This window comes from Poecilia reticulata, linkage group LG2 (genome assembly GCF_000633615.1).
Source record: "Poecilia reticulata strain Guanapo linkage group LG2, Guppy_female_1.0+MT, whole genome shotgun sequence".
Taxonomy (NCBI): Eukaryota; Metazoa; Chordata; class Actinopteri; order Cyprinodontiformes; family Poeciliidae; genus Poecilia; species Poecilia reticulata.
Window position 1 is genome coordinate 15,384,321 of NC_024332.1, and position 27,417 is coordinate 15,411,737.

At 38.4% G+C, this 27,417-nt stretch overlaps 1 protein-coding gene across 9 annotated transcripts in view; it reads right to left on the reverse strand.

Moving 5' to 3' along the window:
* Positions 1 to 27,389, reverse strand: part of usp9 (ubiquitin specific peptidase 9) — a 41,798-nt gene extending 14,409 nt beyond the window's left edge. For 2 of the 9 annotated variants that reach the window (XM_008433084.2, XM_008433058.2), the window contains exons 1-33: positions 24,838 to 25,269; positions 19,835 to 20,109; positions 17,812 to 17,957; positions 17,367 to 17,446; positions 15,584 to 15,696; positions 14,747 to 14,965; positions 13,902 to 14,017; positions 13,553 to 13,804; positions 13,325 to 13,460; positions 13,096 to 13,248; positions 12,039 to 12,143; positions 11,667 to 11,873; positions 11,431 to 11,567; positions 10,778 to 10,816; positions 9,365 to 9,498; positions 8,757 to 8,847; positions 8,439 to 8,552; positions 8,129 to 8,357; positions 6,632 to 6,727; positions 6,317 to 6,528; positions 5,899 to 6,139; positions 5,666 to 5,815; positions 5,382 to 5,502; positions 5,130 to 5,260; positions 3,438 to 3,716; positions 3,178 to 3,303; positions 2,876 to 3,001; positions 2,607 to 2,773; positions 1,769 to 1,877; positions 1,527 to 1,673; positions 1,277 to 1,423; positions 978 to 1,185; positions 663 to 883 (exon numbers count right to left, since the gene is read on the reverse strand). In XM_008433084.2, the coding sequence (XP_008431306.1) occupies positions 663 to 883; positions 978 to 1,185; positions 1,277 to 1,423; positions 1,527 to 1,673; positions 1,769 to 1,877; positions 2,607 to 2,773; positions 2,876 to 3,001; positions 3,178 to 3,303; positions 3,438 to 3,716; positions 5,130 to 5,260; positions 5,382 to 5,502; positions 5,666 to 5,815; positions 5,899 to 6,139; positions 6,317 to 6,528; positions 6,632 to 6,727; positions 8,129 to 8,357; positions 8,439 to 8,552; positions 8,757 to 8,847; positions 9,365 to 9,498; positions 10,778 to 10,816; positions 11,431 to 11,567; positions 11,667 to 11,873; positions 12,039 to 12,143; positions 13,096 to 13,248; positions 13,325 to 13,460; positions 13,553 to 13,804; positions 13,902 to 14,017; positions 14,747 to 14,965; positions 15,584 to 15,696; positions 17,367 to 17,446; positions 17,812 to 17,957; positions 19,835 to 19,942 (4,860 nt within the window). In that variant the 5' untranslated portion in view covers positions 19,943 to 20,109; positions 24,838 to 25,269. Of the gene's footprint in view, positions 1 to 662; positions 884 to 977; positions 1,186 to 1,276; positions 1,424 to 1,526; positions 1,674 to 1,768; positions 1,878 to 2,606; positions 2,774 to 2,875; positions 3,014 to 3,177; positions 3,304 to 3,437; positions 3,717 to 5,129; positions 5,261 to 5,381; positions 5,503 to 5,665; positions 5,816 to 5,898; positions 6,140 to 6,316; positions 6,529 to 6,631; positions 6,728 to 8,128; positions 8,358 to 8,438; positions 8,553 to 8,756; positions 8,848 to 9,364; positions 9,499 to 10,777; positions 10,817 to 11,430; positions 11,568 to 11,666; positions 11,874 to 12,038; positions 12,144 to 13,095; positions 13,249 to 13,324; positions 13,461 to 13,552; positions 13,805 to 13,901; positions 14,018 to 14,746; positions 14,966 to 15,583; positions 15,697 to 17,366; positions 17,447 to 17,811; positions 17,958 to 19,834; positions 20,110 to 20,208; positions 20,231 to 23,901; positions 24,122 to 24,837; positions 25,270 to 27,306 lie in introns of those variants that run through there. The other 7 variants (XM_008433067.2, XM_008433021.2, XM_008433040.2 and 4 more) reach the window with 6 other exon arrangements.
* Between the last annotated feature and the right edge of the window lie 28 nt (positions 27,390 to 27,417).

Sequence of the window (27,417 nt, forward strand, 5' to 3'; positions counted from 1 at the left end):
TTCCGCTGCATATGAGTGTTGAGCCGTTACACATTTGTTTCTGTGAAGACTCTCTGCTAATAAATGCATGGCTCTATGCTTGCTCTAGATTGCACTTTTATGTAAACTTGAGGCTTTTGCCTCAATCAGTAGGTGTGTTTTGATCGTTTTTTTTATGTGCATTTTGAAGGGTTGCATTACAAAAGCCACAACAGCAAAAATTTTAATAACTTCCTCAATTTCCCAAAAACGTTTTACACTCACTGCAGGTGGTTTTTGGCTTAAGTGCATTAACGCTCCCCTTTAGAGTGAATGCACTAAAAGGGAGAGATTTGCCGAATGAGTTATGCCCAATTTGAATTTTCTTTTTATTTAATTTGGCAACAATTTAAAAGTTTGATCAAAATCCACAATAATAAGTACAGATCATGGCAAGTTGTGCTTTGAGCTACAGAGAGGACATGAATTTACGTGTTGATTTGCAGCCTGCAGAGAAACAAGGATGGTCATTAACTTGCTACTTACTGTATATTTCAGACCACTGTACAGGTAGGTTTACCCAAAATAATAACAAAGATGTCTTTAAGTGAGACATCATTGTTGGTTGTTCCCTGTATTTGACAGAAATGATCAGACCCTTTGATTGCAGTCCACACAGACTTCTCACACATTATTTCTAGTACCTCATTTTCCTGCTTCTCGTCACCAGACATGTCATCGTCCACGTCAGTGCCCGTACCCTCGATCGCCAAGATGCCGTTGCGGATTGGAGGGATCATGTAAAGCTGCTGGATAACGGAGTTCATATAGCAAGTAGCACCGGCGTTCTTCAGGCCAACAAAGCCTTTGTTAGGGCGTGGTCCCACGGGAGGCAGGTACTCCCACTCTGTCAGTGTCTCGCAACCTGAATGTAGAGGCGGGAGGAAAACTCGATTTAACGCATATCGATAAATTATGTGGATGCTGCTTGTGAACCTGTCACTGAAATGTCTCCCTACCCAGGTAGTACATGTCAGTTAGGGTGTCGACTATTTGTTTGAGGTTGCGGACGCAGCCGACTGCTAGCGCCACCAGGAGTTCAAAGCCGGCGTTGATGGATGCAGGTGTGCTACACACTGGGATGGCCTGCTCGGTGGGGAACTCCCCACTCTTCATGTACTGCAGGTAAACATTAGATGCTGGGAAGATGAAGTCGTCAATCAGCTCCTAATTAAAAAGAGAGAAAGAAATATAAGCGATGAGGGTAAACTGGTAAAAAAGGATGTTTTTTTGTTGTTTTTTTTAAGTCTGCATGTACCTTAATGAGATTTGCTCCTCCCTTTTCACAGCCAATGTAGTATTTCTTTTCAGGAGTCTGGAAGGCCAGAAGCTCTTTGGTGACACCAAGGTGGCCCTCCAAGATGGTTTCTTCCACACCGGTTTCTCCTGTCCTCTTAACCTCGTCCTGATGAATGAAATTATGTTTGACCTCGAGCAAGACCGCATCCTCTAAACTGCAACTGAGATTGCAAGAGCAAAAGAGAATCCGGCCAAAGTATGAACCTCACCCGTATTCGTTTGAGCCAGTCGATCTCGTTGTTGAGCAGCACCTCGGCGTTTGGCAGATTGATGTTACTGTTGTAGGCGTAGTTGAGCAGATGTCGGAGCAACGTGAAGTAGTCCCCTGCGTGTTTGGCTCGCTCTTTGGCTGTGCTCTGGACAGAGCATTAACAACAGGATGAGTGAACTCCCCAGCAAATTAGGTGAGATGAAAGCTTGGCGCACAATCGCAATCTGTGTAGCCATTTACCCCAAGCACTGTGAAGAGGAGGGTGATGAAGAAAAGAAGAGGTCGATGCCCCATGCAGCACCTAGTTGCCATTAGGAAAAACTGCTCTTGCGCCATCTGACGCACGGACCTGTTTGAAGGAGATATAAACGTCAGAATCATAATGACAAATAGGGCTGAAACGATTAATTGTACTAATTGTGATGAATCAATTATTGAGATAATCGTCAACTAATTTAGTAATCAATTAGTCATTAAGTGGAGGATACAGACTAACTGTACAAAAAATATAAATATTTTGTATTCAAGATTAAAAAAAATCATCCAAAAACTCCTCAAAATATAAATATTTTTAGCTTAGCCTGGTTCAAAATCTGTAAAAAAAGATTAAAAAAAAAGCACATTTTGCTATCCAATAATTAATTGGCTAATCAAGAAAAAGATTCATCACCAGATCAGCACTACACTGTTTTCATGTTAAGTCAAGCAGACAAGTCTGAGCTTTTCACATATTGATACAAGAAGTATTCCGTTAATTGCAAATGATTGCATTTTTTTGTGTTTTTAATATTGTAGTACAAAGACCTAATTGGTTAAAGAATTTTTTATCTGTCAAAATAATCAATACAATATGCAATTACTAGAAAAATAGTTAGTTGCAGCCCTGCTATATGCAGGGGATCAAACAGGCATTTTCACCTCATTACTGTACCCCATGTGACAAATGTACCCATACAATTAAATAAGTTCATATTTTGTTTTATAAGCTCAAAGCGACAAATTAAGACTTTTTAAAATATAATAATTTAACTCAAACTGGAAATTAATATGAATTTAATGTGCAAACTGAAGCGCTTACTTGCTGTGGCAGTGTAGCAACAAATCTATGATGAAGGTCTGCCAAGCCTTCTCCTTACTGAGCGTGTCGAGAGCCGTAGGCATGAGGGCAAAACACAGAGTCATCACCTCCAAAGCCTCGCAGCACACCTGCTCATCTTCTCCATCCGGCTCTTTGGCTGCATTAGTCTATAAAGAAGAAGAAAAAAAACTAAGTTGTGCTTAATTTCAAGATACAACATACACAGTTAAGTTCATTGAAAATTAGCTTCATTTTGCATAAAATCTTACCTTCTCGTATATTTTACTGATTTCATCATTATTGCTAAACACCAGCTGCACCGTGCCGCAGCCCGATGCCCACACGATTTTCTGCACTGCTCGGATCACGCAAATGTCTGGGATGTACTTTGATGCCTGGAAGAAATTCTGATGAAAAATACAGTTCCATTGAATCCATTATTAATATTGTTTTTAACACTCTCCTTTTTACAAACAAACTAGATTTGAGAAACTATTAAATTCAGTAATCAAAATGCCGTCAGACACTAAATAAAGGAAGTAAAAGGCAGTTAATGTAAAGTGTCCTTTACCTCATCAGAAATCTGCTGGGCCAGGCGGATAGCTACATTGCGCAACATACATTCAGAGGCAGGGTTGGGAATGTTTTGCAGGGCACTTTGAAGAACCAGCGCCTGGTCGTGAGTCGCCTGATTTATCTGCACACAGTCACGAAAGACAAAAAAAAAAAAATTTAAACAGAAATAGACATGTCAAGGCCGCAGCAGGTAAACAACCCAGGAACCGGTTAAACTGGTTCGTCTGTTCACAAGGAAAGAAAGCGGGGTCTAACCGGAGAGACAGGAATATTTCCGTCAGCGTTGGGTTGGCAGGCCTCGGCCACGGCCTTCACATGGCCGAAGCCGACCGCAGTCAGGAGGAGCTTGGCGATCTTCAGGGCGTTGAGGTAAGCGCCTCGGCGCGTCTCCATGTCCGCGGACGGGAGGAAGTTGTTCCTGGTGAGCATGCTTAGCACCAGTGGCAGACCGCCGCTCTTCAGGAAGTTGTACTGGAAGTCACTTGCATCCTCACCCAGAGTGGCACTAGCTGGCATCAGCAAAGCATACACAACCTGCAACAAGAACAGGCAGAGAAACCTAAACTTGGATATCTTTATTTAGAAAAATAACAGCAGTTTGCCAACAGTAAGTAGGAGCAAATGTGGGAAAGTAGGGAAAGAGTATGGTGATTTGTAATAACTTGACCAAAAATAAATTGGCTTTAGCTCTGTAACTGGTGACATGCTGGTTAAAACCAAGATTTTTTTTTCCCTATTTGTGAATGGAACATATCTAAGCAGATTGCAGTAAAATCAACAATCTTCAGTGTACAAGTTGTTACTGAGGGATGAAGAGTCAAAGTTAGCCATTTGCAGTATCAGTGAGGTTTTAGATGAGGTCAGTCATTATTTTATCCTTCCAAAATTTCAGTGTAACCGCCGTCAGTTTGCTTGATTGAGAAAACTTGGCAACCTTTTGGAAATCCTAGAGGTAAGCTAAGTTACTATGTATTTTAGGAAATGTACGCTGACATAACAAGCCTAAAACATTTTAAATGACAAAATCTGTAATGATTGTGACTTCCTAAATATTTAGTGACTCTACAGCAGGGGTCCCCAAACTACGGCCCACGGGCCGAATCCACATTTGGTCCGGTCCCCTGAACAATACCAGAGAGCATTCAGATTTTTTTTCATTTACTGTATTTTCCGAACTATAAGCCGTTTATATGTGTAATTTTCTTCAACCACCAGCGGGCTCTTTAGTCCAACAGGTTCGATCGGTTCGTGTGTCCAAGGCGGGAGCAACACGAACCGATTCCAGTCACAAACATCCCGATTCCAGAGGATAATCCAGTAAAACCCCCAACATAGCGGGAATTTAGAATAACYAAACACGGATGACRATGTAGAAGCARTAGTGATAGTTTGTGGAGTCATTTTAAGAGATAAAAGATGCAAGAAAAAGAAAAGGTGGTGGATGAAAGACGACGGGAGCAGCCGCTCTATTTGCTGCACTATGATTTGGATGTGAATATGTTTTTTCATAGTTAACATTTTTAACTGAATAAACATAATAATGACGTTTAGATTTAATAATAAACATTTCCTCATATCATCTCCGATATCCACCGGACGATCAGTTGCGCGATATGTCAGCTCTTTGGGATTCCCCTCTGTTCTTATGTCACGCGCTTTTTGATTGGCTACCCGTCACATTCAACAGGTCGTATTCCAGAGAAGGGAAAAGTCATGTGGCCCTCACAGGAAAAAGTTTGGGGACCCCTGCTCTACAGCAACTGTCCTCTCAATGTGCAGTGATGAACGCCTCAAAAGAACATATGGAGAAACATTCTTAGAGAAACTGGAATTGACTAATTTGGTATCAGCAAGTTACAGGTTTTCGACAATCAGAAAGAATTCACAAAACTTTGATGGTGGGTATATCTCTAGCATTTTGTCACCCAAATGTACACTGAGCCTTACCTCAATGAGGTAGAGCACTTGTGAAGGTGATGGGCCGAAGAAACGGGAGTCTAGTGACGGACTCAGACTGTTCTCTCCGAGCTTGGCGTGGTCCAAACACACAGCTCTAAGATTCTCCACTGTGGTGTTATCTGTGTGCACAGAAAAAGCATGAAATTGGTCAAAGAGATAATACTGTGTGTGATGCATTTACAAAGTTAACATCAGACTAAGATGCGGAAATAACTCTCCACATCAGGGTGTGTTATTTACCTGGAGGCATGAGCTTCATGAGAACTCGAGCTCCATCTCTTAGTTGAGGCATGTTGAGGTTGCACCCGAGGTCGGCTACTTGCCACAGGAAGGAGATGTAGCGCGGGTGTAGCGACATAATCTGAAAATCAGAGCGAAGGGTCTCATGTTATTTATGTTTGCATCATTTCTGTTTTAAAAGGATATTAAAGTTTCAACATAGCCGACGTTGAAGTGCAATAGCTAAACAGTATAGATAGTTGTGCTATTTGAACATTTAATAGAGCCCATGCTTGTTAACTTACCACACCAGGAAGACAGCTCTCAACTTCTGGGTTGGGCCCGTCACTGTAGTGGTTTCCGTGGTTACCAGGGGAGCCAGTGGATGAGTCGGATGAGCTGTCTGGGCTTGAGGGCATGTTGGCACTCACCTGGGTGAGCTTGGCTGTGATCAGCTGCATAATGAAAACAAGGTTTAGTTAACGGCGCTTAAGGAGTTAAGAGTTTGAGTTACACACACAAACGCGCGCGCACACACCGTTTTGTCCTTCAAATTAAGCTGTCCAATCAGCTTCCTGTCATCAGCAGGATCAACAACCTCCCCACCAATAAACAGCTCAATCTTCGTGTGCGCGGCGTTGGCCTTTATCCTGTTTAGGATTCCCCGCCGGACCGAACCGATGGTGTCATTGGTGTGTGACCAGATGTCTAAATCATCCACCTGACGTCCTTGGTTCGGGAAACGGACGATCAGTGTGATATGCTTGCCTCGGAAAGCTCTGCACAACAAAGGAGACAAAGAGGTTTCAACAGAACATTTCATAATTATGCCAAGAAGCTGAACAAAGTGTAAAAAAAAAAAAAAACGTGCGTGTGTGTGTGCCTTCTCAACATTTTCCGACCACAGAGCTACACATAGACCAAAGAGGAATAAAATGACAATTTAATGATTGTACCTTGACATAGGCAGTATAGTCCTCTCCTCATGGTAGTCGCTGTCGCACTCATTAATGTATTCCTTAAGCACAGTGAGAACCCGCACCATGCGGATGGCTTCCTGCCGAGCACAGTTAATGCTGTCTTTGTCTCCATCTAACACACACAGGGTGTCATAGGACGCCTTCAGACGGTCAAAACAAGACTGGATGAAATCTTCATGAATCTCAACCTGAAGAGAGAGGCGATGGGAGGGGGTAATAAATACCCGACTAAAAAACATTATGAGCTCTAAATGCTTTCTTGCACATAGCACGAAGAAGTAGTCTCCGTACCTGGTTGACTTGCAATTTTGGTCCGAGATTGGTGTAGATTTCTTTCAGCAGGTCTATGGCTCGGTTTGCAATGTCGTCACTTCCTTGAATCACCACCTGGATGAGAAGCGGGGAGGAGGAAATGAATAAATCTTTGCCTGGAATAAGATGATTTGCAACTGACTAAGAGTGAAGAAATGTCATGGCTCGGCAGGAAATTTCCTGCCGTGTTTAGTAATATTGTACTAAACACGACAATATTTGTTGAAGCGGGCCCTGTGTCAAACTGGAAACCAGTCTGTCAGGATAATTATGGTGAAATAAGCGCAAGCTATTATAAGTCTCAAATATGAAAGTAACTGCTTTAAGTTGATGCCCCATATCCTTGTAATGAACTTTTATTTACAAGGAAATAATGCAGCTGCTCTTTAGTTGATTGCTACCGACTGCTAATAGGACCGGCTGTCAACATTTAGCACTGAAGAAACCTCAACCACCTGGAAGTTGTTTGTGTGGAAGCAATATGGGTACTTGGTGGGGGAAAAAAAACCTAGTGACAAGATACAAGCACTGTAAACACTGATATTACTAAGTCTAGCAAACAAATAGCTGATAATGCCGAAGTTAGCATTTATTTTGTAGCCACTACACCAAAAGGCTGTTTTTCAGTCTTAGTTTAAAACCGTTTTACATTTACTAAATATTTATTCAGGTTTTAAAATGATTGCTTTTTGGCATTCAAACAACTGATGACTGACGAGCAAGAAACCTGCAATTGGTGGATCACACAAACCTGTGCTAAAATAATTGTACTGATTGCAGATACTTTAAAATATATTTTTTAAAATACTCCACAAAAATGATTCTTGATCTGCCTAAAACAAAATTTAAAACAAATCCTGTGTTATTTTATCTTTGTGAAACCAATATCATTCAGAGCATCGTCTCATGACCTGGAAATGTCCCGACGCTCCTACTCAAAGGTAAAAAATAAACTGTGACAGACTCAAATGACTGTGCACTGTGAGAAAAATCATGCAGTACAGCGTGAAGCAAACAATGCTGCGGTGTGCAGCCTCTGAATGTTGAAGGGCCATCTTCCTGTGATAGATCACCTACAGTCTTTTCTTCAGAATTTACTCTGCTTAAGTTTAAATCTTGATCGTGTAAATTTCGTATTGTAGATTCTCACTCCTATAACTATTGAGTTTCTATGGATAAAGGCAAGAATCTACTATTTCCATCGTAAACCTTGAATTACTTTCAGCTAATTAGGCAGCTTCTGTGCTTTAAAACAAGACAACAAAAGTGCACTAAAACCATTTCTGAGCGGACTGTACAGACAGCTGAGCATCATCAAAGTTCACATCTGTTCAAAGTTTCGGAAATTTGTCAAACCAGACATTCTGTGTTAGCTTTAGGGACAGAAGTGATGACACAACTGTAATATAAATCACTTATTTGATAGAAATAAATGCAGAAGCATTCATCTGTAACTGCTGCAGCTGCTCTCCTCACCCTCCACAGGTAGTCTAAGCCGATTAGTTCCAGGTCATCCATCATGTAAGCCCTGCGTTTCGCTACCAGCTTGCCCTCCCTGCAGTTGACGGCCTTGAAGAACCTCTCGAAGCACTTCATGCCGTTCTCTGTCAGAAGCGATGGATCCAACTGTAGCACATTGTTCTCAAAGAAGTCCTTGTTGATGTCTGGGTCCAGGTCTGGCTCGTCCCCCATCAGCTTTGAGTACCTTTTAAAATAGAAATAAACAATAGAAGGATTGACAAACGTAGTAAAAGCCAAAAGCAAGGAGGTCTGAGTAAAGCTGTACCATTTGAAGCAGGCCTCGCGGTCGCACAGAAACACAGCGTTCTCAGCCAGACACTTCCAGATCTGCTTCGCCTGAGGAGCACACAGCCACAGCTGGCCATCTTTTAATAGGAACCTGGAAAGAAGAGACAAAAGCTGTAGTGGGGCGACAATTTCCTGAAGGCTGAAGTCCACGACAACTTTTTGACCGAAGAAAACAGTCCTTGAACCAACTATGCCTAATTTTAGCAATTTGTATTTAACATTTTTAGATTACGCATGTTAGCCTAATTTTTAAGTGGATAAAATTAATTTTTAGACGTAGGAAAAAAGGACGTACCTCAGAAAGTTAAGCCGCTCCTGTACTTCTTGGACGTGACTGTAGCGGCTTCCTGGTCTGACTGTTTGAGGGTCAAACTCTGCTTGTTCTTCTGCAAAGGTGCACACAGACACACACACACACACCAAATCAGACTGCAGATTGTACACCCTGTAACAGGAATGTCCAAACTTTTTGTTACATAGGTCAACACATCCAGTTTTAATTTTTAATTATTTTTTTTTATGTCTCAATTGAAAAAAAAAAAAAATAGAACATTTGGTCAATTCCGGGCAATAAAAACAGAGTTTAGATCATTCTTTCTTTAAATATGCTTCCTGTATTTAGCCAAGTTTAGTAATTACATTAAAAGCAGATTTGAGCAAAGAAGTCAAATATACATCAACCACAATGACTTTTAAGAAGTCATGGAATAGACGCGGACCTTGCACAAGCAAGCAAAAAGACTGCTTACTTAAAGATGAATACTTTGTATTTTCTATTGCTACAAGATTGTTAAAGTCTGTAATAAACTTTTGCCCCTAATCTAAAAAGGAAAAAAGTCTTAATTTATATTCTGTCCTATGGAATCGGTTTTCTCCAACTACAAAATTGAAGTCTTTAGCTACCTTTGGACAGCTGCCTCATTGTCTCCATGTAGGCTGAGAGATTCTCAGCCACCAGGGTGACCAGAGCGTGGTTGTGCTGCAGCTGGTTGATCAGGTCGTGGCGGTAAAACACATGAGGGCTTCTCTGCGTTTGGCTGAAATGGAACAAGGAAGAGGAGGAGTGTTTGATGTGCAGAGACAAACAAAAGGGCGAGAAAGGCAGAAAACATGGAGAAACAGTTGAATTGAGTTTAAAAACTTTACGTGTAACCTGAATAATAAAAACGCTGCACCTTGATTTCTCATTTGGTACAGTGTGTAATAAAAAGAAAATATTTTTTGGGAGATGTTTGTGTACATTTTGTGTGTTTAACCAGAAGAGCGGTTGTATCGGTAAAGAAAATTTCTTGCCTCGTTTCCACACACACACGAGCCTTTAATTCAGGCATTTGTCACATTGTTTCTAAAATATAATCATAATCTAAACTTGTGAAAGTAAATTTTTCCCCTCTCAAGTTATAATTCAATTGCACAAACTGCTGCGCATGCTGTCAGATTGTGCAGTTTTTTCGGCATTCACATTTATAGACTTCAGCTCTATAAATAAAAGCGTTGACACAAAAAATACAATTAAAGAGGTATTTCAGGAAACTGAAAACATGGATCCAAGGCATGAAATTTCCCCGATACGCTGCATTGAATGATTTGAAGTGAAAGGAACTGGCCGGAGGAATAGTAGGGCTTCATCTCAAATGACTTTTTAATAAACATCAGAAAACTGTGTCGACTATAATCTGTATGAACTACAGCTCGCACTTGATTACGACAAAACTGAGCTTAAAGGTTCACTAAACTGAGAACATTTGCTGCCAGATAATCTAATGCACACATTCATTGGTTTTCTTTGACTTAATAATCATATTTTCCATTTAAACATGTCATCAAACCTGGTCCTTCAAGTCACTGATGCTTTGATACTTTTAGAACAGAACTGATAAGAAATTTTGAGGACTTCCCCTTAAAAAAACAACAACATATTACTTGTTTCAGTGTTTATTTTAAACACAAACACCTTCACTGGAAAATTTCAGACTGCATGATTTCGTGAGAAAGCACTCAAAAATAAAAAGAACCTTAACCTGACCAATAACTTGAAAAAACCTGAGGTTTAAGTAAAAAAAAAGTAGATGGAGTTATGTATCTTAAGTTATAACTCATCCAACTTTTTGAGTTTTTGATTAACCCCAATTTCAACCCATAAATGTATAAATAGTCATTTGAGATGAAACCCCGGAAAGAACCGTTTAAGCTGATTTGTGGCAAAGATTGACTTTTGATGTAGTTTACGTTGTAAACTTCTCAAAGAGAAAGTGAGGCTTGACGCAAAAAAAAAAAAAAAGAGAGAGAAACCCTAGAATTGGCATAAAAACTTACCTCACTAAGTTCGTTTGTATGTTAATTGGCATTTTCTTTCTGGAAAAACAACAGGCATGTCTGCTACATAGTTTCTACAGTGACTAAAATAGTGTTTTAGTACTTCAAAAACAATTAGACTGATGCACATTATTAGCTAACGTCCAACTTTATGATGATTTAATTACTTCTGCCCTTTAGGACCACCACTGCTCACAAAAAAAGCTTCAACAACACAAGTATAAAAGGCAGAAAGCTGACTAATGTTTAATCTGTGTAACAAGTTTAATCCCTGACATAGTGGGCTACTACTCAAAATAATGTTAGAAGAATTCAATCTGATTGCTAGAAATTCAGCAATCAAAAGCTGAAAAGCCTTACATTATTTATATATTTTTTTTTTACTGCAGTCAGAATCTGACATTTTACCAAAAAAAGTWAAAAAAAATTTAAAAAAAAGAATGTAGAGCCACTTTCATCAGAAACAAGTACAAGACTGGGGTGTCTCAGCAATCTTACATAAGTGATAAAAACCAATAATGTGAAAGTTTGTTTTTGCCTGTTGCATTTTGTGAAAACTGAAAGCATCTTTTTCTATATATATATATATATATATATATATATATAAAAATTGAAAAACAAAAAATAGAAATCTATTTCTATTCAAATTTTACCTCAGGTTCTGAGGAGCTTCTCCAAAGAGGCTGCAGATTTCCCTGATTTGCTTCAAGGCAGGGATAACCCACTTGTCATTGGTACGAAGCTCTTCTATAAAGCGATCAATCCACTGAATCTTCTGCGTGTCTCTGTCCTGTGGGTGAGAAGAAACCGCATTCTATATTTAGCGACTGTGTGAGCATCTATTTGTTACATTCACCAAAAAAAAAAAAAAAAAAAAAGTGAACGTTACCTGTGAGCAGCTGTAGTCCAATATCTTGATGTGAGCACTAAGAGCCTGATCCATGATGTCTACAGGGACGTCGTCGCTGTGCGCCAGGTTCCAGAGCAGGTTGAGGACCTTGTGGGCCATAACGCCGTCCTTATCGTCCTCGGCCAAGCGCCGGATTAGCTCAAGCAGTTTTTCACGCTGCTTCTTGCTAGCATTGGTCCAGCTTGCCTGCAAAAACAGGAGAGGAATAAGCGAAGGCAGAGCAGTAATCGTATTTATCACATCGATGATCTGCTATGAAGCAAAGCATTTAAATTTGACTAAACTAAAAACAACAACAACAAAAAAAAAAAAAGAGGGCAACACTTACATGTTCTGCGGTATTATTCTTACCTTGAAGCAGTCGAAAAGATGATCGAGCTGCTCGGGTGAGAAGTCCCACGCCAGCTTGGCCAAGAGATCATGGACGTTCTTCACAATAGCCTCATGCTTACCAGCCTGCACATAGACATAAGAAATACAGAAATATTGTAAACATTAGACTTTAATAGTGAAGCAGAAATAATCTGCTTGAAACTATCATTCTTTTTAAACATTAACTTACAGTTTAATATTTAGGTGCACTTCTAAAATCAACAAACCTGAAATCTATTTCATTCCCAATCTGACAACATTTATAGAAAAATTGTAACTAAAACCTACTCCATTACTGTCATTATCTGCATAGTAAATTGCATAATTTAGATTAAAAAAAGAAAACAAAAGAAACACCCTGAAGCGTAAAGAAATTTGTTGGTGGCCGCAATTGGACATGACTAAATCTCATCTTTTTCCAGTCTGTAAAAGCACCATGCCTGAGCACCGGCAGCTCGTGGTGAAGAATAGTCTCTGGTTAGGACAATGTTGCTGACAGAAGAAGATAAAGTCGACCCGCTTCAGAATTACTGGGGAGCTTAAAATGCAGTCAGAGGAAGAACAAATGATGAAAGCTATAGGATGCTTTCTTGCTGCAGAGATTGCAACACTTTCAGCAATTAATAGCAGCACAAACCTCAACAAAGCAAGGTTTCCATGTTTCATCTTTTTGAGCTTTCAACTCAAAAAGATGTGCAACTTAACTTTTATAGAACAAGCTGGATGTGGAAATGTCAGAATTAAAGAGAAGGCCGACGTTCTTCAGAATATTAACAAAAAGACTGACGTCTTAAAGTGCTAGCCACACTTATCTGTAGAAGATTCAAAAGTCAGCTTAAAATATTAACCGTGTAATTTAGTCCCTGTGTTAAAGCAACTCTTCTATTAAACAGACTGTAAAGCTACCTCTGATTCCATTACAATAATTAATTCCCACTTTCAATAGGAAGGCTGGAGGAAAACATTGTAAATGTTTTTTTGTATACACGATCTGCATAATAAACAGAAAACTAAAACATGCTTAGAGGTGGCGCACCTGTGCAGCCCAGATGTTGTCCAAGTCCTGCATTGTAAGAGCTTTCTCTTTTATAACGAAGCGAAGGATCTTCTCCAGCTTCTCGACATACTGCGGCTGATGCAAACTGTCCCTCAGCACAATAGAAAGGATGTGGTTTTGCTGGATCCATTCCTGATGCGGAAAGAGCAGAATTCATTTTACGGACGCGAAATTCACAGAATGTAGTGCTTCTGAAGCCTGCGCTTACCGCCATGCGCTCTGCGGTCAGCCACTCCTCCTCCTCAGGGTTATGCCGGTGAGTGTAGTAGGAGACGCTGGAGATCACCTTGTTAACTTCGTTTAGTGCATTCATTTTGCCGTTAAAAGAAGAAATTTGTAATAACCTGTCGAAAGAAGCAAAATCCAATTCCCGTGAGATCACTCTGCAGATGTACAACGGAAACAGTCGAGCTTTAAAAGAGACTCAAGTACCCACCTAAGAATCATTTTTAACCTAAAAATTTCTAAATTCTTCACCGTCTCCTCCTGCCCCGGTACACGAGAAGCCAGATTCTTCAGAGACTTGATTATCATCGACAGTGCGTCGTTTTTGGCTTCGTTCTTGGCCTCTTTCTTGAGCTCCTCGTCTGTGAGGTTCTCTAGAAACTGGGGAACCATCTCGATGACTGGAAGGAAGTACTTCTTTACTGTGTGCAATGTGAGGAACTCATAACACTGGCCAAAAGGCCTGCAACACAAAACGGGACATCAAGTCACACCAAAAAAAAAATGTACACTTGGAAATGTTTTTTTGATTAAATAACCGTGGCATTGCCGATTCTCACTTGATAAGTGCAGCGATGATCTGGACGTTCAGTGCTTGGCCGCTCATGAAGCGGTCGTGCAAAATTTGAAACCCGTTTAACGTGCCAAATTTGTTTATTAAATCAACCAGCCAGCCCTGCGGACAGAAAACACACCGTTAATCTTAAAGGGTGGCTTTATCCCGAGTCATTATTTTGCAATTTGAGACCTAATTAGGTGTTTGTGATGTGAACAACTTCCTCTTAATTATTTCATTGATGTTGCCAGTTAATCCAAACTGAAAATGAAAGCGTCTAGAAAAATATTCCCATATAGTTTTAATCTGGCAAGATTTTTTTTTTTAAATAATCGATTAAAAACAACTGTATAGAGACTAACAGCATTATAGGCAGAGCTCAGCATAGTGATGGGCTCTGTGCCAATAGAGGCAGACAGGCGAGCAGTGCTGCAGTGCTGTTCACAGTGACCCTGAGCCCACGCTACATTCATCCACCCTTCACTGGAGAATCTCTACTCCCTGATGTTTCTAAATTCTTTTACAGTGTTACAAGAATTAGTCTAAGATTAGGTTCAAGGTCTTGCAGTGGGAGTGTTGTTTTTATTTACTTAGATAAACATAGATTTTTTTTTGTTCAGATACTTTTAATGAGGGCTCTTAATCATGCAAGTTTACAACTTCAGTCTCAGATAGCTAAAGTTGACCTAATTGCCCAGCAGAAGAGGAAAACAGCTACATTTCTGGATGATTCTTAAAAAAAAAAAAAAAAAAAAAAAAAAAAAGGTTTTAAAACAAAGCAATATTTGGTTAAATATGGCTTTTTTTAAATGTTTTTTTTATTTTTATTCAAAAGTTATCGAATTTCACCTTGGGAGATCTCGGGTCAGGCGGACGAGCGTAGAGCTCGTCGTCGGCCAGCTGCGCTCCAGCGGGGACGGTCTCAGAAGGCCGTGTGCCGTTGTAAATGTGGAACTTGCAGTGGGGATTGAGGGCCATGGCCAGCAACTCCAGTAGCGGGAACCAGTCCTGAGACAGCTTGGCCACACACAACTCCACCAATCGGTGTGTGTTATTAATGATACACCTCTGAGAGACGGAGACCGGGGAAGAAATTAAACGTTAAGATGGACAGTGTTGGAATGAACTGAACATAACGCACATGTTACATTTTGACCTCTTTATCGAAGACATTTTGTTATGAAAATATGGAATGCAGCAACCTCAATTCAACATGAGCCAGGATGTTGTCATTAAAATGCCAATACGCTGCTCCATTTTACATTGATTATGACTAATTAATGTGTCTGAAGAAAGCAGATATTTTACTAAAATTCAAAACAGTTTTTTCCCTATCTTAGTCATCGAGGTACTGCACAAGCAACAAGAAATGTGTTAAAAAATACAAATTAAGAGCCAACATGCATTCAAATAAAATGTCAACATTGTTTTGACCAAAGTCGAAAGCAAAAAAAAAACTGAAACCATTTCCCCCAAAGTCCCTTGAGATTCCAGAAATCAATCTTCCCAAAACAAAAGCCAACCTCGCCTATTTCTAGCAATAACATAATTGATCGCTCCTCGTGCTGCCGTTTTCCCCCTTTGATCTTCAACAACTGAACATAAAACTTGATTTTGGGGACTTGTTTTCAAACGTAAAAGATCAACGCAGATTCATGTACAGACAGAGCCCCGAAAAACACTCACATGTATCTCAAACTTCCAGCCGCTGACTGCCTCGTCTGTCAGGATTTTTGTGAAGGAAATGGTTAGACCGTCCCGGAAAAACCTCTGACATGCCTCACATTTCACATCCAGTCCTGTGAGGAGAAAACAAGAAGAGACAAACTCACAACATTAACATCAAGTGTGAAACATTCAGCAAAAACAGATGTCAGGGTACAAAGTTCTTCAGGAAGTTTTGCGTAGATGTTGGCAAATAGATCTGTTTTTAATAGAGACAAAAGTGTTGATGCAAATAAAAAATGGGTCATGAACCAAATGTGCTTATTAGGGAACTCGTTCTTATTCTGTATATACTTTTCTAATCTTCCACAGAAACTTTCACCGTAAGAGATGAGTAAAAACTACATATTTATTATCTGCACAAAAACCTTTCCATACTAAAGAAAAGCCAGTGGCATTTCAGCAGCATAAAGCCGTGTCAAGGCTGATGCAGCAGTGAGTTTCTGTAAACTCAACTCTTTCATTCCAAGGAACAAGTTTTCCTATGTTTTTTTAATACATTTGCTTTTGATTTAAACCTTTAAGTCATTTCAGCTAACTAAAAATGTTATCTTAATAAAAACAAAGGCTGTAAATCCTTATTAAAACTGCCTTAAGCGGGGATACATTTGAGTTCATTGAGTACTTCAAAGATTAACTTTGAACAAATATATCTAAACCCAAACTATTGAACCCGTTGAATCAGAATGAAAATTTTGTTACTTTGTCCAACAGTTAAAATATGAGGGGGGAAAATTATTTGTCTATATCATTAATGATGCAATCATGATGTTATGCCCAAAATTTTTGTAAAATTCTTAAATGGTAATGAGTGAATTCTACAAATTTACTACCGACTTGTTGCCTCATGAAAACAAAAAGAAGTCACTTTGGTTTAGACCATTTTAACAGTTACAGTGAGATCCTCTCTTGGAAAACACTGAGGAATGGGAATGTTGGGAATGTCCGCTCAGGCCACCTGAGATGCTGGATTTAATGCAAAAAGTAAGTGTTCAATTTGTCATTTTTCCCCTCCTTGATGGTTGCTTTTGGGTACAAATCACATTTTACTCCCCTGATAAGATACCACGGGGCTGAAATTAAAAACCTTTTTAAAAAGAGGCATAGCATGAAAACTGGAGATATTTGTGCCCTTGTAAGAGTTTGTTTGCCTTCGAGAACATAGTTGACGTCAGGCTTGTTTGTTTATGTACAATACTTCTAGAATTCCAATAGTTCTAAAGTGTAAATTTATATGCAAGGAAAAAAGTATAAGTTTCCACATAAGAAGTTTGCCTTATGGTGAAAAAAATATCACTATCTTTACAGCCCGATTTAAAAAACAGAGCCCTTAAAGAACATCAAACAAAATATAGGTCAAAGAACATTTCAGAATTGATTTTTACGTTTAAGCCATCAAGTACAACTGATTTTCAATTAGCAATGCTTTTTCACAGGTTTCAAAGCGTGGTACTAATCCACCATTTTCTACATGAAAAGTATCATGGCTGGCCAACAACTTTGTGTATAAACACAAACTTGTAACAGTACGGCCAACGTAATTTGTCTAACAAACATAGTAATAGAAAAAATATGCATATGAAAACAGTAGTCGCGTATATCGTTTAAATCTTCACATTTTACTAAGAAATAAAGAAATAAAATCTGTGCCCTCTCTCACATCATAAGTTAATTTGAAACAAATGTCAGCTGGACGCTAATGTCACAAAGCATTGACTAAAAAGAACATGCTGCAGTTTCCTACCTTTTTTACTCAGGTCTATAGCAGCTTCCAAGAGGACTTCTAACTCTCCTTTTGGCAAAACTGGAACCACCCATCGAGGCCTGAGATATATTAAAGAAAGATAAATCAGCAGAAATACCAAAATAATGCGGAAAACATGCATAACAGCGCCATAAACATTGTTCAGCTGCATCCCAAGCTCCTTAAATGTCAAGTCATTGAGAAGTGTTTTCCACTGCGTGTGTGAACAACTTAAACTTTTTTTACTAAATTTAATTTGGAATAGGGTTATGTATTACATACATAAAAATATCTTAAAATGTGTTAAATGCAAACTGAATTTAAAGCAACAAGGCATACTTTTAAACGACTTCACAGCAGTAAAACGTTTTTCATTTGTAACAATGCAGAGCAGGACAGGGGTGGACCGACTCCACTAAATCGGAGCTGGCAGACGAGCAGATACCTGTTAATCATGTCATCAAGCTTCGCCAAGTCAGTGTGAGGAAAAGCAGGCTCTTCCTCTTCCAGCTGAGGGGGGCCTTCGCCCTGGCCCTGCTCATCTGGTGGGCTCACGGGGGAGTTCTCATTAGATGAATTAGGAGATGAAGTCTGGAGATAAATAAATACGCAAGAATAAATTTGAGGAAGCTTTAAAGTGCAGGTAGAAGATAAACACTCAAAAATATTGCAATTACGCCATCAGTTGCAATACATCCACATTTTCATCTCCTCCTCTCCCTCTCTAATTAGCATCCTTGGTTCTGAAAAGTGTGTCAAGTGTGGGCAACTACTGCAGTAAAACTCAATCCACCCATGCAAGGCCACAGATTTGATTAAATTCTAAAGTCCTGTATAAAGGAATCACTTCCAACCAAAATATCATGGCTCAACTTTCAGGCTGATTTCTCTATGAATCGGTTTTTATATCTGTTAAACGGCTTCAATAATTAAACCTGAAAGTCTCAAGATATGAACTAGGTAGCAGTGAGTTTATACTAATTCAGGTCTGATATGGAAAGAAAACACAAGATATTTTCTTTTAACTGTAGCTTTTTGGTTAACTGATAAAAAAAATTAAAAAAAAGTGAAAACCTGCCTGCAAAACTATTCTCCATTTTTAAGATATGCTTATTTATTTTAGTCATTTTTAACTTTTCCATACACAAGTCAAAAAAAGAAAACCAAAATGATGCAATGCTGAAAAAATAAATACAAATAAAAACACAAAACAAAAATAGATATTTAAATTTCTGCCAGTGGCAAGCACCCAAAGTGAGCACTGAAAGTGTAGGTGGTAGGCATGAGCTTTTTATGCCTTCACTTTTTTTAACTGCTTTATCAAAATCAAAACATAATCTTTCCTGCATATTTTTTTTTAAATATACAGGAAAAGGAATTGCAGTTCCGTCTGTAGTTGACATTGTAAAACAAAACAATCATAATCAAACCTTATTGTATTTGTTTAGCAAACAATTTTTACACATCTTTTTCAAAATTTAAAGTTTTAACTCTTCACAACAATTAAACCACACCTGAATCTCTCTAACTTAAGTGCAATTATTTTTAATGTGTGTCATGACCTTTAAGAGAATCCTTCTCTATTAATTTGTTTCTTTAATTTCAAACCACTTGTCGTTACACAATTATAAACTTTCCTGTTGTACACACCTGCACAAAAATAAAAAGTCCATCCAGATCCTATAGATCTGTGAGCCAGTAAAAGACAGGTCCTATACAGGCTTTGTGGTACGGTTTCTATTGTTCTGGTGAGTAGCTGAACAAACACACACGTACAAAGACACAGGTGTTTTTCCTAAAATAAGCCTTTCTAACAATACTTGTCAATTCATCATACCTTTAGTGTTCGCAAAATACACCAATGCTCATTTATCCCCGCTGATGCACAACAAAAAACAAACGCAGGGATAATGCGTTCGAGGTAGAAACGTATTAATTAGCATGTGGGAGAATCCCAGGGTCGTCAAACTTAAATAATCTGATGAAGCATCTCATAAAGAAGCAAGGGCAAAGGGATTTTCCTTTTCTTTTATATCTAAATGATAATGAGAAGCTGCGCATTGAGAGGAAAAGAATGATACGCATTGTTGAGTGGGATCCATATCTGAGAAATATAAAATGTGGGGGAGTACGGTTAAGGCTCCTTCTGCTTGGCTGACCTACATAGGCAGCTTGCCTCACATCTCAACACAGCTCATCTCTAACCACCACAGGCCTGCATGTGCACGCGCGCGCACACACACGCGCACACCCTTTAACCATCACTCTGGAGTCTCTATTCATTCATTGCCTCCCTTTTACTCTCTCACTCTTTTCCGTTCTCTTCTCTCCTACCCTTTAGGTCCCAACTGGCATCTTTGTGTTGCTAGGTGGGAGCAAAACTGATTTAAAATGAGAAAAATAAAAAATACTTTACTAGACTGAAAATGAGACTAAATGTTGACATGTGCAGTTTGAGGTTTACCGACCTGGTTCTGTGGCAATGGGGGTTGGCTCTGAGCATCAGGTGCCTGGCCCTGGCCCTGGCCCTGACTGTCGTTGCCCCCCACCGGAGAGCCACGCGTGGTGGCCGTCATGCTCGCCACAGGGCAGATCTTGGCAATCTTGGCCTCTTAGGGAGCGCTGGCCAGGAGGGAAATCACAGCCACCTCAGCTGTACAGCGGAGGGAAGAGAGCCCGAACACACGAGAGAGGGTCGCAAGCACCTGGAGGTCTGGGTGTACCGCTGAGACCATTGCATAACCTGGTGAATGGAAGAGGATCAAAGGTCACGCTCCTGGCAGCCCCAAAGTAAAGAGATTTTCTTGTGTTTTTGTCAAAGAAAAAACAAAAGAAACCCAACTCTAGTCGGGTGCAATGTCTTTATCTCTCATCTGTGGTTGAAGGATATGACTGAGGCAATCTCTATTTTAATCACAGGTCCTCCGAGTAAAAATATCACTTTTAACGAAAAGCACAACAGAGCATTTCTTCTCCACGTGAGGTTTTGTCAACTTGTACAGGTTGAGAAAGTACAGGAAGTTAAAACTGAGCAGATCTTGATCACATTTTACAGCAGATTGTTCGCATATTCAAATCCTTTACGACGCAACATTACCTTATCACCGACCTCTGCTGGTGAAAACCTAAGACAGGGTTGAGAGTGTATGACTAAAGGTCAATTATGTGACTGAAGACATTTTACATGTCCATAATCTATCAATCATAATAAAAGTAAGTCTCCGTTATAACAGAAGAGCCTTAAATGTTTTTTTTCTTCAGTTTAAAGTGCTTATGTGGATCCTTACAATTTTATAGATTGAACACCCTTATTTTCATATTTGTAGCAGCTACTTTGAATGACAGTTGGATGAAAAACATAAATGACATCCATTCAGATTCCAGGTTCTTGTTGGTAGGGAGTGTCAAGAACATTGTTATGCAGTTTAAATATTTTTTGCAAAGTCAAAGTCACAGGTCCTTTGATACAATAACCAGAAAACTTTACATAACACCTGAATTTATGCTATAGATTGAAAAATAACTGGACACCACCAAACTTATAAGATATCTAGTATATCCTTACTGTTTTTCTTGCATTTCAGTTTTCTACTAAAACATGCATGTTAGAATAATCAATTATTCTGTAACACACAAAAAATAAATTCAAGGCAAGACTTCAAATCACACAATAAGACATACTGAAACATGTCTGATAACAAGAGAAACTTCATTTCATGTAGTCTTCAATCTGAAATGTGAAAAGAATTTAAAACAATTTCACATAATTGCATATCAGGAAACAAGCGCCGAGGAAGTAAATGAAAGTAATACTGAAAGAGTCAAAACTCACTGCAAAACTTTAAGATATAACACAACCACAGGATACAAACACATTCTAAGTACCACTTTTTTTTAAAACAAGTTTGTAACCTCACACATTACCATAATCTGGGTTAAACACTGTGAATACTTATGGTTCTGAACAGAATTGAATTCCTTTCTGTGAAAAAGGACAGAGTCGGAGATAATCTGTGCACTGCTATTGACCAACAGCTGTCATTTACATGTGCTGACTGAAGTGAGTACCGAAATCTTTGAACATTGCTAAAGTGAAACATTGCATGAAAGAACACAAACCCCACGGGCTTCATACCAAATATTTCCCTGCTGCATAGGATGACTGTGCGCACACACACACACTCCGGGGATGTTTACAGCAGATCAGTTGTCTAATCAAACACACACACAAGATTCAGCAGGGTTGTGCTTGGCAATATCTTTCCATCTATCGAGGCAACTGACTTGTAAAGTTTTAAAAAATAAACAAAATCATGTTAAAAAAAATTTTTAAAAAAAGGGAAATAATTTACCTTCCACGCTTGAACACCTGGTAGCAAATTCTGTTTTTTTTTTTAACTTCCTTTTGACTACATTGCTCAACGCTACCATGATAAGGAGGAAGGACAGTACTAAAATACTCATCGGTTTTAAGTTAATTAATCTACGGTAATATCAACAAAGACCCATATGACAGAGTGCCATTATTTCCATTCATCACACGGCCTCTGCTCAGCTGAACATTCTGCGCAGGAATACCAAGAGTTTATCAGATCAACTCACGAATGCAAAAACAGAAGACAGAGCGAAATCAGTATGAAGGTGCTGACACGCATTAAATACTAACAAGTAAACAAACTCAAAACTTATAAAAAAGGAGCTAGAAAAATATAACTGTTGAACCTCTCACCGTTTATTAACTAGCTATATGGTACTTTTTAAAAAGTATTTATTGAAACATTATTTTCTAGTGCTTATGTAAAACTAGAATGATTACTACCCAGGTGTAAAATGTCATTTCCTTCAGCACCTTCAATGCTAGTTGAGTGTACTGTAGAGACAGAGGGCATCTCCTCCACTTTGGAGACCCTCAAGGCAAAATCTGAAGAGTTTCTATGTATTTTGTATTGGAAGTTATTAGTATTTATCTACCCGCTTGAATGAGCAAGAATTGATTTTATGACACAAAGAAAACACGGTTTATGTTTAAGTCCTTATAAAAGTGAAACAAAAACCAGAAATATGTTTGATTAAGCGGCTACAGCAAGGATATTTTGTGCCCAATCCAATTTAGTGACCTGATCCACTTTCTGCCATTTCAAACATATCTCTCCTACTTGTTGCAAATGTTTTTACCGAAATGTTAAAATAATGTAACAACAGATTTCCAAATGTGTCAAAAATGTTATAGAACCTATGTCAGAGTGGGTGACTCGAAAAAGTTACTTGCTGATCTACGGCGTTGTGAGAGTTGGTGTATAGAGCTCAAGGTAGTTTGGTTTTTTTCTACATCACACACAATGGGGTTCAGGTAATACTTAAATGTTATACAGTGCATTATTTAACTACACAAGTGTCTCTAAAAACTAGATAGTTGTCAACTTAAAGTCTGTTAAGGAAATGTAGTCAGATTCAATAAATAGTTACTGGCAAAAGATTACTACTAAAAAGATTTATTGTGATTTGATTAGGGTTCAAAATCTTGTATTTTATAAATGTCAACTCGTATATTGGATCAGAACCAAAATAAATAGAGGAAGAGTGTAATAAAAGGTCTTCCAAAAATAATACAAAAATAGGTTGAATTGCATGGAAGATCAGGACATTTCTATATTTATCTCAACCAGTCAGTAAAATACTCATCCACAAAGAAATGAGAACAAAATATTATATTTACAGGTACGAAACTGAGGTATGTAGGGACCAAATGGCAGCAACTGATATGAAATGGGGTTAAGAACTAGTGAAGGGCCGAATTGTCCAGATGCTAATAAACGTCAACACAAACAAAGCAGTTTGTCATCCTTGTTTCCAGTTCAGTGCATACAATTGGATCAACAAACATTTTTTTTTTCAAGCTTCAAAAAGTGCTCATATTCTGCTGTATGAATGCAAAGCTGCATGGAAATGCTTACATTGTGCATTTCCAAATAAAAATGAGGCAAGCATAAAAATTAATGAGACCAGTGGAGACATCTGGACAGATGGGTTGCCCTATTCTATACACCTACTAAATATAAAATCAAACATTGACTACATTGTCTTTTATATGTTTTTTTTTCTTACTTGTTACAGGGGTTTATAATGAATATTACAGTTCAAAAATAAACCTCTAACCTAAAAAAATAAAATAAATAAATTCCTCTTTGAAACAGAATAAAACCTGTTATTTATGCAACGCAAACATACATTCTGAAGAATTTAGGTCATAAGACGAGGTGCAACGCCGGCTTTTGAATATTAGCACTAAAGTTATTTCCAGGCATCTTGTTGATGGATAAATCGGTCGAATAAAATTAGCACGTTTCTCGTCGAGTTTCTTCAAAACTAAGAGGTCGAAAAGTTTGACAAGTACGCAGCAACATTACGTAATTAGTGCAACGACCAAGCATTGACACCTGGTCATTTTTGGTTGTTCACGCCGGTTCCTGTGGTTCGGTTTGGCTGGAAGGCGATCCGCCCAGACAGCAGAGCTTTGAGGCGGTGAAGGCCTTACCGTCCAAAGCCCACTGCGCTGTCACATATTCAGGCCTCGGCGTCCGTTTGGGCCTTGACGAAACACTCGCCCTGCAAATATGTGCTTCAAAAACGTACGATCCTAAACACACAGCAAAGCTGCTTCAAAAATTAAAATTCTCATTACAAACAATCACTTGTCACACCGTTCTTGCTGACTAACTATGTAACGAGATCGCCATTTGCAATGAGCGACGGCCGTGCTAACAGGAGCCAATCTAGACAGTTAATGTTAGCCAACTGTTAGCTAGCGAGTAAACATATTTGAATAAAAATAACTTGGCAGATTATTGACATGACTATATATGCTGGGATTTAAGCAATAAAATGTAGTTGACTTATCGCCAGTCTGCAAACATTTCAACATTACGAATAAGTTAGCTAGCTATCTTTGCAAAGGATGACAGGGGAGGCGTCTATTTCCTGAAATCCAACAGTGTTCTGATACGTATTCCTAAAGTTAGAACAAGGGTAAAACATTCAAAAATATAACATACTGGCGGGTTTGGAGGTAATAAATGTAAATAGCAGCATTTCTTTCAGAAAGCAATCGCGAAGTGCATTATTTAAACAAAAATTGGTTGCATGTTCATGCCGCTAACTTGTAAACACGGGACGTTTAAAGGAAATGTTTCTTATCAGAATGTAGACAGTATCGAGGTCCTTTTGCGGGTAGCTAACGTTAGCCTTAACTCAGTGAATATAGAGACATATTCTTATGGCCGTAAATTAAATTCTATTTACGTTGACACATTCAGTAATTTGGTAGCCACCAGAGAAAGCAATGCCAGCAATTGAGAAATACAAGTATCGCTAAATGCAGCAACGTTACCTTGCACACAGCACCAGCTGACGCTAACAGTAGCTGGCTAACAATCAGCAGTCAACATACTGTGCTAAGCAGCTAACAACTCACCAGGAATTTGATACGACTTCCCCTCTATTCACGGGATACGTCCAGTCTCCAGCGATTGTGTCGTCGAATATTACATAAACGCGGCCTATATCAGTGGCAGTTTCGCAGGGTACCAAACCTGTTACTAGAAAAATCTAATTCCTACGTTTTTTCCTCCGCTTCTGGGTGTTTTTCCTGCGTCACCGGCGCGGTAACAGCCCCCTAACTCTATCTAGTCCGGTTTCTGGGGCTTGTCACCTCGGTCCCAGCAGTCACTCACAACTTGAATCAGCTCAACATGGCGGAAGCGCAGTCCGACACAAACGCTTCTTAGTAAAACAGGCCAGACTGCTGTGTGAACTCCAACACTCCGGCAATGTCTATGAGCTGGTTTGCATCACAACCTCGACTAGCTCTGCTTAACACAACACCCGCTGAATGGAAGAGCATAAAACCCCACTCAATTCCGATAAGAGACTCCAGTTCCAGTAATTAAATCCATTCCTGATTTTGACTGAAATGAGGCAGAAACAAATGAACAGCTGTGGCATTTTACTATAACGCCTCCTATCGGACGGGGTGGCAATACAAGAAAGCGACTTTTTTTGTTTCCTTTTAAGAATATAAAATCATCAAGCAACACCATATAGGAAGTGTACAATGTGGCATGGCACAATAAATGAAATAAAAATACTAAACAATTACATTTACCATGGTTATAATTAAATAAAACATAAGGAAATTTAATAAGTAAGCGTATTCCTAAATTTTTACAGGTGTCAATAATTTTGAAATAGATAGTTAAATATTTAAGTTCACTGCTTAAAATCTAAAGCTCAAAACAGTGGAATTATGTATTCTATATTTGCATAGAGATGAACAGTTGCGTTTGGCCTAACAGCCTCACTCCCTGATGCTCTTTCACTGCTATTGACACCTGTTATTAACACCAGTACTGATATTGCCGAGCACTACATCAGTCAAGATTTTGGCTTGGAAAAATTATTTAACATTACCAAGGTCATATTTTTCAACAAAATAAAACCAAAGTCCATCTAAAGTTTTGTTCAAATACAATTCAAATTCAGAAATACGTCAATGACCCCATAGGGAAAATATGTTGCTGTGACTCATTTAGTTGAAGAATCATAAGTCATAAGTTAGGGCTTTTATATAAATTAATTTGGGACAAGCTCTTGTTTATATTATCTATGCTTGATGGTGTATTTATTTTTTTGCATTAGACTTTACACAATAACAGCCACATCTGAATCAACCATCAGAAATAAGGTTTTTAATCTTTGGTCTATTCACAAGCATTTAAGATGTACATAAAATGTTTTTCCCAGCTCGGGAATACATAACAGAAACAAATAAATTAGTTTTAATTTATTATGTTGATAAAACAGGTATGTTTTCCTTTGTACATGTGAAGCTGTTGATTTTTTCAACCTGTACCATGATTATCATGGGGCTCCTGGGTGTGTACTTCAGGAAGGCTCTGAGTATAACAAAATATTTTCTTTAAGGTTGGTGAAATTATGTTTGCTTTATATATTATTTTGAAGCTATAAGTTATCAAATTATGACATTCATACAGAATGTCACTGAAAAGTTCCTTTTTTTTACAACACACAAGATTATAATTTGGAATAATAGATTTTCTAAGAGGAAATCAATCTTTTACAAAAACTGGATAGAAAAATTAAGTTGCTTCAGAGTTCATTTACTGGAAGACTAAGAGCATGTCCTTAATTATAATGATTTCAGTCTGAGGTTTTAACTGCACATTGCTGGTTACACAAAACTTTACCTTTAGCTTTAACCATCTGGATAAAGTGATTTGATGTATGTTTAGTAACACTTTTTATTCCTACTTTACGTATTAATAACATTTATGTTTGATCCGGGAATTTAATAGAAATGTAGTTTTCTCTTTCTCGCGAGAGTTTTCCCAACTCTAATAAGTTTGAGAATATCCCTCATTAAATTTCTTTTTAAAACACATAACTAGAACTAGATATGGATAATTTATTTTGCAACCTAAAATGAGAGATTCATTTTAAAACAATGAATGAAATGTGTCCCTTATTTTTGACTTTAAGATTTTTTTTTATTGTTTTGCATATTATTTTTATTTGTGTAGTGTGTATTAATAAAGATATTGACACCATATAGTAATATGCAATAAAACCTGCCCACTACACCCGTTCAATAAAGAGGGGGAAATAAAGAAATAGAACTCCCGTAAAACCGTCGTCTTGATAAAGATGATTTGGGATGAAATTTTAATTTTTTTTCCTCCTACATACACACCTCACAACTTCAATACTATAGTTTACGTGAACTAGCAAACAAAACATATTTAAGCAATTATATTTAAAGTAGTACACTGTCACTTGTTTCTAGGGCAACAATTTCAGAAGCACAGCTTAAATGACAAACTACCACAAGCTGCCAAACAAAGTTACAAACACTCAAACATCTTACCTGTAAGTCGGAATAGTCTGAATTGTAAACATGATGTAAGCATTTTTTTCGATGTCAAAGCCATCCAGTCTGGTTAAAAAAATCCACATAAGCTGCAGAATATTATTGAGT